Here is a 16,861-nt window from a genome sequence, read left to right on the forward strand (position 1 = left end):
TCATAACATTAACTGTGGATCTGAAGTTGGAGAGGTTTGGCTCCTGCCCAGCCAGGCCACATCCTGTGGAGACCAGCCAGCAGCAGCTCAGCCTCGTTTCCTATTGTTAGACAGGAACCAGAACATAGCAAGTTCCTCCCAACCATCTACTTTTCTTAAGATTTACGTCTGAATCATAAAGTAAAAGCCGAAGCCTTAAGGTACAGCAAGTTCAGTGAGTGTAAATGTTGTATCGACTGCTTATGTAGTCCACCAGAGGGCAATGTGAAGCCATTTTTTCTCCAAAAGGAGAAGAGACATGAAAAACATGAGGCTGTTTTTCATTCTGACTCCTATATTTGGAGTGATCCCTCCTAATTTAGTCATTTTATTTCTACCTATTTTTATGTATTGGCTGCACCATGTTAAGTCTGTGGTTTATTATCTTGATCAGACTTACCATCAAGACCAGATACTCATTATCTAAGTGGACCTTTCATAGTAAAAGTTTCTTTTTTTTTTTTTTTAAAGGCAGATTACAGTCAGAGTACCGATTTAGGACACTTTATATTGGCTGTTCTGTTAGGATTAATAATGTGGACATGAGCAAAGACAAAAAAGGGGAATAGGAGCACTATGAGTGAGGCATATTATTGGGACTATACATTTAGTATGGATTTTCATTGTCCTTTTACATTTTGTCAGGTCTGTTTTAGGATTTTACGTTTTCTCCAGATAACAAGACGAGAACAGTCTATTAAAATCCCAACATGATGGACATACTGTATAGTCTAAGTATGCTAACTGTATCTAATTTAATCATGGACAAATCCAAAAAGCAAACCTGTGTCCTCAACACAGATCTCAGATTGTCATATGAATACTTAAGTATCAAAGAGTTAAACTATTCAGTATTTCACAAATAATCCATACAAATATTAGAAAAAAGTCCCAAAAAAAGGAAAGAAATGTCTGTAAAACATTTCTTTTGTCCTATCACATTAATCAACGTGTGATCCCTCAGATTTAAGCTCCAGGTTGGGAACCAGTGTCCCTTTCTATATCCTTTCTGGTGTCACAGCAAGTTCAGGCCAACCTGCAGAGGGTTTCCTCTGCCAAAGACTCCACTCACGCTCCAGGATTTCCTCTGATTGGTTTGGCGGCTGTGGACTACAGCACCCTCTGGCTCCCCCACAGGGATTACTGAGTGAAGATATAAGTGATCTGATGAGGCCGATGCTTCCTGCCTGCTACAGACTGGTGTATCAGGAAAAGGAGAGACTGTGACTGTGACGTTAACTGCTGGCTGCATGCAGATACAGTCTGTACTATGTTTTAGATGGATCCTTCCTTGTCTTTTATATTACAAAAAAAAATTCTGTGGCTTTTTTTCATCAAATGAATGGTTTCTTTGTGTGCTAATTAACTTCAGTTAACACTGATCATGTTGACAGCTTCAACAACAAACCTCAGTTACTCTGATATGTAATGTGGCATGAATCAACATTCATTCGAAATAAAACAACCCACGCAGTGAGATAAGTTATTGTAAAATTATATTAACAAGCAATCTTTCCTCAATTTGAAATAAAAAAATATCAGCAAATAAAGGCAACATAGGACAGATGTGTATAATGCGTAATGTTCACAGGAAAAAAAAAAAATGAAACAAAAATTCTCATCACATTTACAAGACTGCTGCTAAGTTTATAATGATGCCTACTAGAATCAATTTAGAAAGCTTTGACTAACTGAATAACTGGGGCAATATACATAGTCAAAGATTGTATCAAAATATAAAAAAAATGTGTGGGTTGACAAGGGTGGGGGGGGGTGGGGGGGGGGCAGGGCCAAGGAGACAACCAATGATACAGGAGGGAAGTATGAACAACCAATATGTATGACATTAAAATGGGCAGCTCATTCATAGCCATTTCATCATAATCAACCAAATTGGAAATAACACAGATGGCTACGACGATGAAGAGCACAGAGTGTTAAGCACAGGCAGGTAAAGAGATATACACCACATCTTAAAGCAGGTGTCCACATAGAGAAGAGCAGCACTAGGTAGTATGTTGTACACAGATTCTCAGCATTCATGCACTCACTTCTCATGCCGAAGTCTGGTTTCCCTTGACAGAACACAACAGCAGTCCGGCTGTTTAAATTAAACAGCAGAGTGCCGAGTAGCATGGCTGTCAACAATAAGAGACTGAAATTGATCAAATGGGATCAATTTGACATTGTAGGAACCATCTGAGCACTTTCATACCGTGAAAGGTGGTCACAATAAAAGCTGTATTCTTTCACATCTTTTCCCCTTAAAAACCTCTTTAAATAGAAGAGTGGGCATTGGGAAGAATAGTACATTATTCTGAAAGGTGGCCACAGAGTAAAAGGCAAATTCTGAGTCATATGTCAACTGACTTTTGTGACACAGTATGCATGGCGATAAGTAAAATGACAAGACAAAGACTTTCCAAGCACACAATGCATATGCACACTCTCCAGTGTTTTAAGTGACAAAAGCGGAGACATTTCCTGCACATCTTGCACCACAAAGCAATAATTAAAAAGTACAAGAGGTAAACTTCGACCATTTTTTTTTCTCTTCGCTCTGGGACTGAGGAGGCTGAGGGGACTAAAAGGGGGATACGGGGGCTCTGCAAAGAACATAAAACGTGTCATGTATGCATTTCAGTAGCTGGTTTTTGTCACACTTGGGGTTGTGGTAAATGGAGAAATTGTCCTTCATTTTGAGCAAGGAGCAGTAGTCGCCAGCCATTTTGATTTTTCTCCGATCAGCATTCTGGCGATAGTGTGGAACCAAAATGGCGCCTGTCCCTGATTCGGTGCTGATGTGTTTGGCCGTGTCCTATAGTGAGTTCAGATCCTTGGAATGATGGCAAATAATGTTGGGTGGGGTGGAGGGGGGTCACACACTCATCGTCATGGTTGGAGAGTACTACGGAGGCACAGAGAGGAGAGGATTAAAAAACACATCTACACACACACACACACACACACACACACACACACACACACACACACACACACACACCTTTTCCCTACAAAGTGCTCCTTGGTCAAACGCACAGCTTGCTCTCCACAGTGCTACTGTAGTCAGTGATGTTAATACGCTGTGACTGTGGCTTTATTGTGCGGTCAACAGTGCTCTACCTCTGGCTTCATCAAAGTACCACTACAGTCGCCAACAGTCCAGTGATGTTAGCTGAGGAGAGGAACTGGCAAGCGGGAAGACTTACGTTCTCGCTCTGAAAGGAGTGGAGGAAGTTTCCACTCAGCTCCCCGTCATCCCTTGGGGTCCCAGGAGGATTGCTAATGCCACTTAAATTGTTTGGAGAATTCTGGAAACAAAGCATGCGCAACATTTTTTTAAAATGTAAAACATTTCATTTATTCCAGATTGAGCTTTAATTGCAAATATTCTTTTTATGGTTATAATATTTACCTTGTTCATTCCATCCATATCACCAGAGCCTAGCAATGAAACAATATGAAAAACATTTTTAACAATGTTTGTAACCCATGACCATAAGAAAGCTCTTTTAAAAACAATGGCTCTACCGGAAATACAGTCTGGCCTCTACTGATGTGCTACATAGAGGACAAAAGTAAACTCATTTAATGTATAAGAATGCAACCCCAACATCTGTGTTGTGTTGTGTTGATAGGTGTATTGTAGTAGGTGGTGTTACCTAGTGACCCGTTCATGTGGTGTGGTTCCATCCCAGCCATGGCTCCCAGGGGTCCGTCAGAGCCGGGGCCCATAGGGAACTGGAGGAGAAACAAGACAGCATGGACTCACTTATCACATCTGCACAGCAAAGTTCACACACAGCTGAAAAGTCCTAAACAACAAGTGACCAAAGGAACCCTGGAAACCAGTTTCTATGTTTTCTATGCTGTAGTTTCTATTGCTGTGAACTTAAGTCCTTCTTTCAACTTAAAACAAAAACAGGTTCTGATTATTTCAGCTCCAATACACTGATACAGTAGCCTACCGTATCAAATCACACACAAACTCAACCAGTACAACAAGAGCATTTGTTTACTAGTAGTTTACTTTGTTTACTACCAAGGAAGTGAGTGAGGGAAAGTGTGTTTTAAGAGGGCAAGGACAGTAATGTCAAGTAAAATTGTTTTTCATGCAGGGCAGCTCTGTTTACAAGGAAGTGAAATTCCCTATTTTCTGTCTTTCCCCTCAGCGGCAACATGTGTGGACTCAGGTTGGTGTGTGTGTCATGCGCTGATCTGTATGAAGACCACGAGACCTTACAGTCTACCTAACTGTGACAAAGAAACTAGATTAGATCACATAATGTAGGCAATTTAGTGGTATTGGACATTACTAAATAAAATTTCAATCTAGATCATGTGGCTGGCACCAGAATCCATAGAAGATGCAGTGATCACATATATTTAAGAGCAGAAATTTAATTCCAACAAAAATAAAAATTTATTTGCCCAGCAACAGCAACCAGAGGCTGGAAATCCTCACTTTCCACCAGCTGCATGCAGCCATTAGACAAAGAAGTGTATTGAGACGGTATTGATCTGAAGAGGTCAGGTGTTTGGTTTATGGTAGAAGCTTTTCTTAACAACCATTTGAGATCACATCATATTATATGCCTTGGCCACTTAACTGCTGTCCTCTGTCAACCACATCTTTACTAAGTGACCCTCGATACATAAACAGGTGCAGGAAAACATTGAAATTGGGTTATTGGTTTGATGCAAAAGGGATACATGTCATTATGTTGTTAGCATACATTTTATTATTTACTAACTGTGCTAAACTCCTACATAAACTACTATATACTTAACTCAGTGATCGTAATATTCACATTTAATGCAGAATGAAGACGGTGAAATGCACTAACATTATTTCGGTTGCCGGGTCCAGTGTTGATCATGGTGTATAAATTGTCACCAGAGTTGTTTGAGTCTGGAAAAGGCACAATACATATAAATGTTACCGGATAGTGCATGAAAAAGGCATTGATTAACATGGTAGGTCAGGGAAGCACTAACCTGCAGGGCTGGGCATGATGGGAGTTCCTGGGGGTCCTCCTCCTCCGGATGCCCCCTTTGGGGAAACAGTCAAAAATAAATAAATATTCATTACACATGTACATATAAAAATCATTTACAATTTGATTTTGCCATTATGTTAAAATTTCTGTAGTATGGAGGAGTAAAGACATCAGGATGTGGACTCACCCCATACGCGCCTGGAGAGGGTGATGAGTAAGGCATCTGAAACCAAAAGCACAAATATTACAGACCAGAAAATGGGAGTGGAAACCATTTCTATACCTCAAAATGTCATCATTCATCATTTGATCAACCTAACACCATTATGGCTGTCTATGCAACCGTCCGTGACACATAATACTACAATTACATCCCAGACTAGAACCTTGAAACACATTAGACCTCTGCCGCTCTGAGAGATCTGACTGCAATTTGAACCACCATTTCTCTGGGTGTATGTGTGTTTGTGTGTCATTAGTACTCACAGAGTTGGCATTGTTGGGATTGGGCCATGGCCGACCAGTCCCTGGGCCCCTACATGGCAAGACCAACAGAGACCTTAGTAAGATATTGCATTTGGGTTGAATTACTTGTAAGAGAATGTATTTACAAATAAAAAAAAGACTCACATGTTCACTCCTGGCATACCAGGACCCATGGTGTTGTGTGGAGGCCTCATCCCACCACCAAAGTTCTGAGAAGACAACCAAGTATCATGAAATTGTGAGTGGTAGAAAATTTACTAAAACATTTTACAAATAAGGCGCTCTCATCAACAGAACCAATGAAGTAAACACAATGACTAGTGGGTCTTCAACACAGTGGTAATATATTCTATGTGAGTGGAGTAGCTTACCTGAGGACCAGGCCCCATAGGTCCCATTCCCCGAGGGCCGCTCATTCTCTGCATTGGCCCCAAGTTAGGATGGCCTGGAGGGATAAAAGCAGTTTATATAAAAGAGAGAAGCCAGGAAATCATTTCTCTGCTGCAGATGTAGCGTGTAGTTTAAGGAAGCGCTGATTCATACCTTGTGGTCGTGTGGGGTCCATATTAGGCAGCATAGGGTGAGGACCTGGTCCTCCACCTGGTGGCTAACGGGGATAAAACACAAAGATCCAATGAAACTGAAGTTTTAATTACATGCTATGTATCCTGAATCAATGGTGTGTGTGTGTGTGTGTGTGTGTGTGTGTGTGTGTGTGTGTGTGTGTGTGTGTGTGTGTGTGTGTGTGTGTGAGAGAGAGAGAGAGGTCTACCTGGTTGGCCATCCTGATGGGGGGACCTCTTGGGCCTCCAGCAAAGCGAGGCGACATAAAGGACTAGAACAGACACACAAGTGCTCCATGACATTTCAGTAAAGAAGTCACATACATCTCCCAAAATGATGCACTATTCTAATTTCTCAACAGCATGTTTGTGTGAATATTGACAGCAGCATAAAGCATTAAGCTGAGACAAATGCCAAAGCATGAAGCATCAGCACTGAGAACCAGCGTTCCCAAATGAGTGCAGATAGCAAAAACAGAAAAAGAGAGAGAAAGAGGGAGAGGGAGCATTACCTGACTGTGAGGTCCCATCATACTGTTAGGGGGAGGAGGCTGGGGGTGAGGAGAGCCCTGGGGACCAGGAGGACCCTATGGCATTACACAAAATGAAGAGGCAGAGGAGGGAGAGAGGGGAGGATGAGACGAATAGAGAAGGAGGGAGCGAGAAACAGAAGTGACAAAAGAGGGGCAGAGAGAGAAGCAGGGTTACTGCAGGGCAGAGGACAGTCAGAATGCAAGAACCAAAGTATGCCGCAAAAAATGTAAAAATGTACAAAAAATAAGATGCTCATTTTCATGTACCAAACACAGTAAGAGAGAAGAGACAGCGAGAGTATAGAAGAGCAAGCAAATGACTTAGCCTTGAATGAGAGAAGAGAGACAGAGAGATGGAGAGGATGTGTGCTCTTTTGCCTGTCAGTCAAGACATTAAGAAGCCTGCTGCATGCAGCATGTTATCAGTGCTAATTTCCCTGAATTAACAGCGTCAATTAAGCTCTATGCAATTAGCTTTATAACAACACTAAACACCGGCACTGTGTCGCTAATGTTGCTGATCTGACAAGAGAGTGAGAGGTCTAATTGAGCCTCCTCCTGGATTCTGGTATAGAAAGTATGAGTGTGTGCGTGTTAATTTATCAATGTCAAAATGTATTTCCTGATATTAACATGATCACATAATAAGTCACGGTTTTGTGGCTTCTAGTTCTTAATAAGTGACTAGTTAGGTCTAATGGATGCAGGGCAAAATTGCAATTTTATGTCACCTCTTAGAGGTAGTTCCACACAGTTGCCTGCCAAGAGGTTGTCCACATGAGATATTGATTTACAGTAGGTGCTGCACCTTTCGATTTCTCCATTAGGGAAAATGGCCACGCCTGCCTGTTTACAGCACTGGAGGGGCCCAGGCAGACAGAACGTCTATGATATTTACTACAAGTTCACTGAGCAGAGTGGAGCAAAACAAAAGACACAAACCAGTGCAGACACCAATGTCAAGACCTACAGCTCCACAATATATACAAAACCCTGACTGCACAAGTGCAGCTAGGAAAATGATCAATCCATCAATTCATTTATCCATCCACAGGAGGTTAATTTATGACAATTCTGATAATTGATGAATTGATAGCAGAAATAAAAAGCCAGTTAGTGTAGTGACGGACTGACCTGGAAAAAGCCGGGTGGCATGGGTCCTCCTGGCATGCCCTCACCAGGGGGCATCCCCCCCATCACAGGACTGGGGGCTGCTGCTGCACTCTAAGATGGAAAAACAGACAGAGCAGCAACATTACAAACTCTCACTCATTGTGCTGCACAATACAAGCTACCTGCTAATACTCTCTGTACACACTTCAAAAAACTCAAGACATTTATTTTGTCCCTTCTTGACCAAGATTCTTGGCACAGCTTGTCACAAGCGGAGTGCATGTGAGGAATCTAATATCCTTGTGGACTAACCCAGAAAAAAGAGAAAAGAAACAGAAAGTACCAAAAACCAATTCAGCAGACTGGCATCATTTGTGGGTCCCCTGTATGAAATGGTTATTAATGGGATTCTTATTGAGGCTTCTGAGCCCTGCTGATCCGGGATCCAGTGGGTCAAATGGATCAGTGGGATTCACTGAGTCAGTGGCTCCAAAGTGCTGCTGCACAGCAGGGGCTTGCTGGGCTGATTTCCTGCTCAAACCACAGCCCTAATTCACTAATGTGCCATTTGCTTCGGTCACACGCTCCTAATTGACTGAGTTTTTCTTCCCTGTAGCTGAAGCAATCTGAGATGAGCTAATGTCTTCGGAGCTGTGGGGTTTAGCTTGAAGAGAACGGCTACAGAAGGAGAGAAGCTCCTTCGGTCCATTTGTTAATGCGTAGCTCACTCACATTGTAGTGTAGATGTGCGCAAACAGGCAATGATTACTACAATGATAAACACACACACACACAAACAAAAACACTCATTGTCTCTGTCCAGAGCCCCACAGACATCACTGGTTAATGGCCAACACACTCCGTGGTATCGACTGCACCTTCCCTAATTATATCTGCCCCGGCTGCCACTGCAGGGCCACTGTGAAATACCTCAGCAGGGAGAGAAGTGAGGCCACAGGGAAAAGTCACGTCTCATCAGGCCCCACCACCACTGGGACACACACACAGAGACACAGAGCATTTAAATCATCTTTCTTTACTAGAGAGGAGGTGCAGGAGGTGGATCCAAAGGGAGAGAAATCTTAAAATATGCCTAGCACCAGGGTTTTTCTTAAACCATCCACTACTGCTGTAGAAGTGTAAGAAAATGTGGAGTTCTCTGTGGCTTTACAGACTCTAGTTACATCCCATGTACTTCCTCACTTATCTTGCCCTGTTATTCGCAACTACCCAGCCCCCTCAAGTAGAAATGCCTGCTCTCAAAATTAGTGGTGCAACCTAAGGCTTAGACCTAAAGAGCAACTCTTAGGGAAATAAATATTAAAGAACTCATTAACTTAATTATTACACCGTTTAAGATGAAAATTTCACAAATTCACAGCCTGTTAAGCTCCTACTTTGCTTTATGCTGATAAGAAAAGTGTCACTTCACATGACACACAACAAAACATAGCGTCAAAAATATACCATGTGCACATGTTGTGTGCAGTCACAATTAAAGCATTGTGATGATGTGGTGAAGAAAGTGTGACACTCAAGGCAAAAAAAAGTACATAAAGAATTGTAAATCAAACTTCATCAGTATCACAACGCACAGATAGACATGCCATATCTCTTAAATTTAACATAGAACTTTTGGTTTTCTTAATTATGCTGTTCTCTACCTTCTCCAATTTGCGCATACATTTATTCACTTGGCTTTTTATCTCTGTCTGACGTGGGAACATTTGGGACAAAGGTCATATGACTTGTGATCCAAAATCTTGGCACACACGCTCTCATGATGGCATCATTGTAAGTAAAAGTAGGAATCTAAATGCTGCCGTATTTACACCTACAAAACAGGTAGGCATTTGTAGGGGCAGAGAGTTGAACACTCGAGAAAACACTATCCACCGACGATATACAGTATCTCAATCATCCATTCAATTTTTATTTCATCTGACCAAGTTTGACTTCATTTACTTCACACTCTTACCAATACTTTAGGACTATCTACACTGAAGTAGAATTATGAAAATATTATTTTATTTTTTGGTATTTAATCTGATGCCAAAATTAGCACCATAGTGGGAGTGTCCACTAAACAACAGTTGCAGATCGGCACTGCATGGAGGAAATATGCCCAAATCATCTGCATAGGAAACACAACCTGTTTTGCTAGAATTTAACTACCTACACTAGTCATCCATATGCAAGTTAAACAAGGGTGAAGTTAAGTATCCACCCTGCCTGACACAACTACTGACTAAGTAGTCATCCACCAGTTTCTCCATCAAACCTGCACAGAGTATACAAACACATGATGAGTCTGGGTAAATATTTAGAGAGTTCCTCTAACATTCATTTATTATCAATATGTTTTATCATGACTGATTTGATCAGAAGCTCGCAAAAAGCATCTTAGGAGCACATAAACAGAGTGGAATTGTGACAATTAATGATAACTGGAAATTATTTCTTTCAACAGCAGTGGTGGACATAGTGCATCTGTGCCACACTTGCAGGTTTGTTGTTATCACTACTATTCTGCTAACTTTTTTTTACCTTTTATAATAGCAGCACTAAGACCAGAGAGTCAGGGACAACGCTGTGAACTAGGATTCCAGTAAAAGTTTTAAGAAGAGGAACAAGTGTTTGATGAGCATATTTAGATTTAAGTATTGTGATCAATTCCCTATGTCCTATAATTATCTAGCTTCCTTGAGACACCAGACCTAATGTCTACAGTCAGCTTTATCAACAGTAAACGCCATGACCTAAAAAATTCAAATGAGTCACTTGCACCATTTGCATTATATGGTAAAGGGGTTATTCATAGTTCTGACCTCTCTTCAAAATTCAAGGTAACTAGTACTTGGCAGCTTCTCTGAAAACCTCATAGTGATCCATTTTATTTTAATGAAGCAGAAGATGTATTTAAATCTATCGTTTGTACTTCTTAAAGTGCAAATAATTGCCTAGGCCCCATTTACCAACTTCAAACAGCATTGAATCCTCACGCAAAGCCACATGTGAAAACCAACAAGGTTTAACTATTAATCATATGCTTTATTTTTTTACATTCATAAAAAGGTATAATATTACATTTGAAAGTGTCATAGGCACAACCTTCAACCTTTCTCTGTACTGTACATTTTTAGAAGTTGACATTTTTGTAGAAAAGAGGCAATTAAGATCTTAAACTAAACATAGCAACAACTACATTTAAGCTTCCTGTAACAGAGCTACATGTTAACCACAAAAGCATGTGTCAGATACACAGACACAGTAACGAAGCTGTGTTCTAATCTTCACTTATTACCTCCGCCAAAGACGTTATGCTTTTACCCAAGTTTGTTTGTTGATTTGTTTGTTTGTCAGCAGGATTACGCAAAAAGTACTGAACCCATTAGCATCGAACTTGGTGGAGGGATGTGGCACGGACCAGGGAAGAACCCATTAAACTTTGGGGCAGAGTCAGGTTGAATCTGAATTTTTCTCTGAGGTCTGGTGTATGTGTTTAGCATTGGCCTTGGCAGATGTCTGCACTCTCTAATATTTTATGGGAACAGTTAAGAGTGATTATCGCTTCAAACTGTCCAACTTCTCTTGAAAACATACTATTAAATACATCAAGTCTCTGGTGACAAAAATGGGTTGTATTGTATTGTTACCTTCACTGAATGAGTCAATAAAAGCTCATCTATAATGACATCCACCCTCATTCTGATAGGACTGGAATGGTATTTAAATTGCCACTCACCTGGTTATTTAAATTTGACCCAAGTTTTCAAAAGATCAGTATTTTATTCTCCAACTCTGAATAAATTGGTTTGGTATCTTAACCCTAAGTCGATTTTTCTGGTCTGCAGTAATTGTAAGCAGATGTTATTCTGTCTACCAGGATCTTACTGGAGATAAAGATCTACAGTTTATGGCTAGTCTCAGAGTAGTGGTATATGCTCTGTCACACTGTCTGGCCCCTTTGTAGTGAAACAGCAACTCCTGTTTGCCTTGTTCCTCAGCCCATTCCTGGAATGAGGCCTGAAAAGAAATAATGAAGTAAAACAAGGTTGTATTTAAGGTACTGACCACAAAGTCATAAACAATGTCAACTATCTACATACTCTGTGGAAATGAGAAACTGTTTGCTAGACTGAGAAACAACGTGCATGGTGGATTCACAGTCATGTTATGTTAGATCTTTATCATGTCCCTCTGAAGCCCACAGCTGTGCTTGCTGGACTGTCTCAAACAGCCTGATGCTGCTTTCGCTCTAAATGAGCCACGTCTCTCCGGTACAGGAAAGGGACAGATGTCTCAGCCCTGCCTCAGGCTATGAGGCTCTTGTCCAGGGCCTTCCTTACAACTTCCCAGGGGACCTCCTTTAATATAGACTACCCCCCTAAACCCATAATGATTCAGCATGTACATGCGTGTACTCAAGAGCGTACAAGCAATTCTAGCCAAACAAATTTTCCCTGAATCTTTGAATCTCTGAAAGAGGTTACTAAAGGCCAGAGTGGCAGCGGATGTGCTTGTGCTGCCTTTATGAAAACAAAGAGAGGGGGAGAGGGGAACACATGGGGGGGGGGAGAAAAAGGAAAGAGAGGAGGGTGAGGATGACCAAGAGGTTGACTGAGGTAACTGTGAAAAGGCAAGGGTAGACACTGAGAGAGAGACAAACATTAAGAAGAAAAAATGTAGGATTTAAAAGGGAATGAAGGAGAAATGATGGAGGGGGCTGGGCTGCAGCACAGACCACCCAACTGCCGGCTCCTAACCTAGCATGCTCTTAACAGCCTCACTTCTTCCACTGGAACCAATGCTCAAAAGAAACCAGGCCCTATGTTTAGCTTGTAAATGTTTAACCATCAATCAACATCATAAAACCCAGTCTGGATCCTGACTGGATGCTCCCTCTCTCTCCCTCTCTAGTTACTTCTAGCAGGTCCCTTCCACTTCTCATCTCCCTCCTCTCTTCCTCCCCAACCCCCTCCTCCTTTTATTCCCTCTGCTCCTCCGCGGTGGTGGATGCTGGGCATATGCCACAGTGCCACTCCCCTTTTCTTTTTCCAATCTGCCCCTCAGCTCCATGACAGCCATCAATCAGCCGCTGACGCCATGGCGACCGGCCCCCTCGGGGAACGTTTGTCAGGCCCAGCGTGAATACGCTGGGGTTTTACGAGCGCTGCCGGCTCCCAGAGCAGCACTCACCTCCCCCACACCTAGACAAAGGCTAGGGTCCAAGGACTAGTACTGTCCACACACACACACATACAGATAGGCACACACTTCCCTGACCCCCCAGCATCCACAAATGAACACAAGGAGAACCAACATCAGAGCAAAGGGCAACCACAAGATGTCGGGGAGAGCCAACCACACAGAAACTCTCAAAGCTCCACACCACAGTAGCACCCTGTCCAGACTGACGCTTCGCTGTTCCCTCATTTGCTTAATGTTTTCCATGTTATGAAAATGATCTCAGTCAAACCACAGGTTGACAATGTAACAGCTTGTTTTGTGTTGTTTATTCTTTCAAAACTGATCTCACAATGTTTCCTCATTTTAACACAGGAATAATTGCAAAGTGATTTTCAGCCATTCTTGTACCTTTGCCTCAAATATAAAAACATTTTAACAATAATCTTTAGTCTCTCCAACACAGATGCAGAATTCTTAAATCTGTCAGACTTTCTTGTTAAAGCTACAATCACATATTACACATCTCACACAAGCAATCAACAACAACAAAAATCAAAGATATTGCAATCAATTACCATGAAGCAGGCCAGGTGAATAAAGCCTGGTTGCAAACAAAATGCACTCCTCTTACGTCTGTTTGAGTTGGAATAATAAAGAATGTAGTTATTGAAAGGGCAGAGCCACGCTGTAGCCTCTCTTCTGGCTCCCAGGTCACCTGCCAGATCAGGAGGCCTGTTACCCTGACAACCCTATCTGCCACGAGCAGGACCAACATCTCCGTTTTAACCCCTTCCTGCCAGATGCATCACCAACCTACCTACAAACTGGGCTATGTATCACTCATCCTAGAGGATCACTTAACCTGTAATGTCTTCCCTTGCCTGCGCTGATGCAGCAAAGCCCAGATAGCACTTTTATTTTATTTACATCAGCCACACAATTCTGATCTTTTCAGATATGACCATAGAAACACATGGATGGGAACAACAGAAGCCACTGACAAGCTGTCCTCACTTTCTTTGATCGTCACGAGGCACCTTTTGATGTTGTTTTTGAATGCTGACTCAAAGCAGGAAACAATGCAGCACATGAAAACCGCCCCATCTCCAAAACGGCATAATTATCAAAATGCAAAACTCACATAACTTGCTAATATAGCAGTGCTTTCATATGAGGAGTGATACACTGTAGAATGATGCACTTGTCCTGCGCGACATCTCATAAATTCAGTTTAAAATATATTAGGTTTGTCATTGTGGATTATATGTTTCAACATATAGTTGAGCTGTCACACATTACGGCAGCTGGGGGTCAAAAATCAAAAATCAAGCTGTGTGTGTATATGGTCTTGAAAGTTGTGCTGTACACACAGCAGGTTATTTTTCGTCTTCACAACTGAGGCAGGGTGCTTGAGCGTGGCGTGGATAAGGGGGAGAGCGCTCGGCAGGTCTGACTCAGGACCTGCTGACATCAGCATCATCTTCCCAGAAGCCTATAAAGCTCATTGTTGGGCGCATCATTCGACCCACCAACAGGGCAAGATGACCGATCATAAATTCAAGAGAAGAAAAAAAAAAATACTCTACGAAATTGCATAAATTAGTAGTGAAATACAGCTAAAAGGCACAGTGAGGGATAGAGGATGAGTTACATCTCTAAAACAATGTGCAAAACATAGTTAAGAATGCACATAAAAAGCAGACAGACATTGTTTTAGGGTGAGTCATTACAATTCTTCAAGCTAAAAGGGAATCACAATAACCTGAAGTGTGCAGCTGTATTACTCGAGAGGGAATGTGGGAGATGTTGTAACATCTTGAGTATTGACAGAGATTATGAGCACTTCTCTCTGATGGCTCCAACGAAAAAAGAAAAAAAAAAACAACCTCTGACTCACTGCAAAGCCTTATCTGGAGGAACGTTATTTACACCACATCTAAGCCTTGACAGCAAAGTTGTCTTCTTCAGAAGAAGATGGAGCAATATGTGCAACAGTTCCCATGTAAGCACTACTCACGTAATCATGGAAGGCTTTCGCTTCGCTGGAGTGGTCACATGTCTCTCTCCTCTCCGGTGCAGCACAATACAAGTCCCAGAATACACTGTGGACAAGACAGGTCATGAAGCAAACAAAACCACACAAACAACCCCCTGGACATGTTTACAGGGAGATGAGAATAACATCACTTACCACCACCAGGAATGTAGGAATCCTGGGGGTTCTCCGAGTGTTATGTTTTTCTCCCATCGAATCTAGGAAAGGGGGATTTAAATAATCATTCATGTGAGTCAATTAAATACAGTTTAATATTGTTGTAAAAGAAGAACATGCGATACATTTAGATAAAAAATAAGAATTTAAAAAGGACATTATAACATGGTTGAACTTTTGACCACATACCTCTGATAAAAAGGTCTGTGCAGACTTCTGTGCTCCTATATGTAACAAATACTCATAGACGTATAGAGCCAACCTGTGTGAAAAAAATACAGAATTTTAGGTTTAATTAAAAAAAGAAATTATAAACAGACAATAAATAATTAAATAAACATCAGGTGAAACATCAGGTTAAATCTTCTATGGGCACACTGAGTGACTAGAGTCGGGCACAGGCCCTCTGAACAATGGCTGCCAAATAGCCTATGCCAAAAAATTAAAAGGGGACTGTGCAACCAAGCCAAGCCTGGTAAAGGTCCACAACAATAAGAATGATAAAAGAAAGTAGTAAAGCAGCAGTATAATTTAACGTCGTGATGTGAAACATAAAAACACAGCACCAGCCTGCTGTGTATTGGCTAGGTACAGTATCCTGGTGGCACTGATGGGGCTGAGGGAAATAAAAACGGAGCCTATCCAAAGAGCGCAACAGAGAAAACAATGTACTGTGTAGCAAGGCGATGTTATTGTTTTCTCCTCTCTGTGCTCTCGACTGAAAAACCGCAAAAAAATTTGAGACAACCGCGAGTTAAAACACAACCAAACTGCACTCCGAATCAGTCGGGGACGTGTAAAGAGACAGCAATAAGCCATAGGCAGCAGAAACACGGCTCAGAGGAATGGCGAGCAGACAAGGCGGTTCATTCAATTCCAGCCTCGGTAGGAGGAAATCGCCTCTTGCTAGCCTGTCCAGCGAACAACAGAGAGCAAGAGGGAACAACTTGCGAGGGTAAAATACACAATAATAAACGTTTCTGAGCTTACTTTTCTCGTGCTTGGCCGTCAGACGGTACCGGGGTGCCTTTGCCTTTGGGGAACATTGTTTTGTGTGGGAGGACGCCCGCCTTCACTGTCTTTTTTCGCTATTTCATCTGTCAGATCATCGCGGCCGCGACCCTCTCGCACTCCAACCGCACTCCTCCTCAACCCGACGACTCAACCGAGCCTGGTCCGGGGGGGAAGAGGTGGGTCCAGGCCTGACTGATGCCCCCGACAGCCAATGAGAGCGTGCCATTCGCCTTAAGGTCTGCCTTCTGGTGCTTTCAGTTTGCTGTTTTGACGTTGATAGCTGCGATATCAGTGAGCTTAATTTAATGAAGAAATTAGTTCCCCTGTGGCTGTCTCTTTGGCTTCTTTCTGTGCCATGTAGCCTAAATTAACTATTCTGGTGATTAACTGGAGTTTCTTTTTTTCTTTCCTAAATACTTTTAACAAGGAATTATTTAGAATCTAAGAAATATTTCTAATAAAAAATAACCTCCATCATCTCCAAAATATGGGGCCCTGAAGAGCTTTTCTCTCCTTTTTATCTATACTTTTTAGCAGCTGTTTTGAGGTTACAGGGAGAGTTTAAAGCTTTTCTCTTTTTTTGACTTTCTATTTGAATTATTTAACTAGAAGTATTCAATTTATTAGATAAATTCAGGCATTTTTGACTCGTCAAACCTTTTACTGCCTTTGTCCCTGGCCACATTAGATTAAAAATAAAATTTCAAGGGT

General features: G+C 41.8%; 1 protein-coding gene across 2 annotated transcripts; it reads right to left on the bottom strand.

Annotated features, from left to right (window-relative positions):
* Positions 1–1,810: 1,810 nt before the first annotated feature.
* Positions 1,811–16,300, bottom strand: LOC111232157 (single-stranded DNA-binding protein 3-like). Of its 2 annotated transcripts, XM_022759537.1 has the most exons (18): positions 16,127–16,300; positions 15,326–15,398; positions 15,116–15,177; positions 14,942–15,026; positions 7,756–7,845; positions 6,601–6,675; positions 6,298–6,360; positions 6,069–6,132; positions 5,897–5,970; positions 5,670–5,734; positions 5,526–5,574; positions 5,227–5,262; positions 5,038–5,092; positions 4,887–4,951; positions 3,702–3,780; positions 3,455–3,483; positions 3,249–3,350; positions 1,811–2,947 (listed from the first exon to the last, which is right to left on the bottom strand). In XM_022759537.1, the coding sequence occupies exons 1-18, from the start codon at positions 16,180–16,182 to the stop codon at positions 2,918–2,920; spliced, it is 1,152 nt and encodes a 383-aa protein (XP_022615258.1). In that variant the 5' UTR covers positions 16,183–16,300; the 3' UTR covers positions 1,811–2,917. The 2 variants fall into 2 exon arrangements, with proteins under 2 accessions (XP_022615258.1, XP_022615259.1); XM_022759538.1 differs by lacking the exon at positions 6,601–6,675.
* Between the last annotated feature and the right edge of the window lie 561 nt (positions 16,301–16,861).

The sequence above is a fragment of the Seriola dumerili genome, unplaced genomic scaffold, assembly GCF_002260705.1.
Source record: "Seriola dumerili isolate Sdu_G_001 unplaced genomic scaffold, Sdu_1.0 BDQW01000322.1, whole genome shotgun sequence".
In the NCBI taxonomy this organism is placed as follows: Eukaryota; Metazoa; Chordata; class Actinopteri; order Carangiformes; family Carangidae; genus Seriola; species Seriola dumerili.